Here is a 2188-nt window from a genome sequence, read left to right on the forward strand (position 1 = left end):
TCCAGTGAAATATATTTATGTTTGTGGTTGTAATGTGACAAAATATGGAAAAGTTCAAGGGGTATGAATACTTTTGCAAACCACTGTATCTTAAACTTGTAACCACTTTGTTTTTTGTCTTATAACAGACTGGTGATTATGCGACGGATGAGGAAGACGAGATGAGTCCAGTGTTTCCAAACTCCATTGAAGTTTTTGACCTGGCAGAAAACCAGGACCTGTCTCCTGTGGAGCTGGACCCTGAAAAGCTGGCCCACAAGTACAAGGAGGTGTTTTATCATTTTCATTAACTGCATCTTCAGCACAACTCTTTTATTGATTAATCTCTGTCAAAACTGATAYCTTTCCAAAATTGTGTTCCTCTACAGTAAATCAAATCAGATTTAGGATTGTTCTAATCTCCCCCTCTTTCTGTAGCTCCAGATTAAGCATGCMGTAACGCAGGCAGAAATCCAGCTGCTAAAGAGGAAGGTGAGCTCACTTTATTTTCAGCCCTTTTCCACACACAAGGATGAAAATCCACCAGTTCTTTTAGCTTTTATCAGCGATGACTTAATGCTACCTCTGCCTCCCACGTCCCGCCTCCTCCCTCCCACAATGACACCATCACCTCCAGCTGGCTCATGCAGAGCAGGATAAGTTGCGTTGGCGGATGGAGCGGGCTCATTTGGAACAAAACATTAGAGACAGCAAAGAGAGGATGGAGAAACTCGAGGGCTACTGGATGGAAGCACAATCCCTATGTAAGGTAATTTCTTAGACAATAAACTTTCAAAGGAAGGAAAAAGGAGTATGCTTTTTATTATTTATTTTTATTTTTACCATAAGTAGTTGCTCACAATGGGTTGCCAGTTGTTTTGCCTTACAACCTGGGATTTAAATAGAGTTTCAATTTGGTTATACGTTAAATACGAAAAATGTTAACAGTAATTCAAAAATACAAAACTGAAATTTGGTGCATGTGTATGCACATAAAAAATATTTATACCCTTTAAATGGGGTGAATATTAGGGGTGCAACGATACTGAAAATTCACGGTTCGGTTCGATATTTTAGTCTCACGGTTCGATATTTTTTCGATACGAATAACAGAAATTTCCATGCCCCTTTTTAACTTGTAATTTATTGAAATTATTTATGAGCATTTGTTTAACCTCAAAAGTACCGTTTTTAAATTAAGTTTAAACTTAAATTTCACTGAAACAGCAAGTTTCTCAGTGGACCTGCACTCAAAAATACAGCCTAGGTGGAGTAGTCGAACACAGATCCACTGATCCTTCAACACAGAGCATCTTCAGAAGACAAGTTTATAAAATAAATTTTAAAAATCTGTATTGTTCGATACTAGTGTGTATTGAACCAAAAGCACTGTACTGAACGGTTCGATACGGGTACATGTATTGTTGCACCCCTAGTAAATATGTATGTAATTGCTTATTTTACATTACATATTTTATTTAATCAGCATTACTTTGTAGAAATTGGATTTCCCTTTGACATTGAAATTTTTTTAAAGGCCATCATATGTAGACCATGATAGGGTTGGGCAACATCGTCAAAAAATTAATCATGATTAAAATACTATTTAGCCGATAATGATTATTATGATGATTAAGCCCCTGGACGCCCTCATATCGCGGTCACATGACCAATTTAAATCAATCTAGTAAGAAAGATTTGCTCTCTGTAAAAATCTGTTCCAAATTGTGTCAAAAGTACAGAATTGTGTTGATAGACCAAGTAAAACCAGAGTTATGATAAATTATTTACGGACCTTTTTTTTAAAATGTTTGTCATATTTGAAGCAGAAAGGAGCGTCGAGCGAACTGACCGGGGAAATCTCCTGTCATCCTGCCTGGTGGCATTAATCGTATCAAGTGCCAAAAAATAATAAATTAAAGTTTTTCTGACAATTAATGGCACACGATACGATTTTGCCCAACCCTAGACCATGATTGACGTATGACAGCAAAAAAAGCATCAAACAAACTGTCTATTCAACCTTTCAGACTGAAGCCACAACTATTATCTTAAGAAGCTACATAAATAAGCTGCCACCATAAACAGAGTCACATAAACATTGCAGCCCACTGTGTCCAATGGATTCACTCAGAGCTAGCCTTGGTTTATTGAGTGATATAAGCGTGCGTGTGTGTGTGTGTGTGTGTGTGTGTGTGTGTGTGTGTGT

The 2188-nt window shown here is 37.3% G+C and overlaps 1 protein-coding gene across 1 annotated transcript in view; it reads left to right on the top strand.

Moving 5' to 3' along the window:
• LOC106517796 (neurabin-2) overlaps positions 1–2188 on the top strand; it is a gene marked incomplete in the record, with an annotated part of 61227 nt that overhangs the window by 48807 nt on the left and 10232 nt on the right. Inside the window, 3 exon segments of the mRNA XM_014008806.1 lie at positions 129–269; positions 418–471; positions 617–748. Coding sequence (XP_013864260.1) covers positions 129–269; positions 418–471; positions 617–748 — 327 coding nt within the window.

This window comes from Austrofundulus limnaeus, unplaced genomic scaffold (assembly GCF_001266775.1).
Source record: "Austrofundulus limnaeus strain Quisiro unplaced genomic scaffold, Austrofundulus_limnaeus-1.0 Scaffold53, whole genome shotgun sequence".
Classification (NCBI taxonomy): domain Eukaryota; kingdom Metazoa; phylum Chordata; class Actinopteri; order Cyprinodontiformes; family Rivulidae; genus Austrofundulus; species Austrofundulus limnaeus.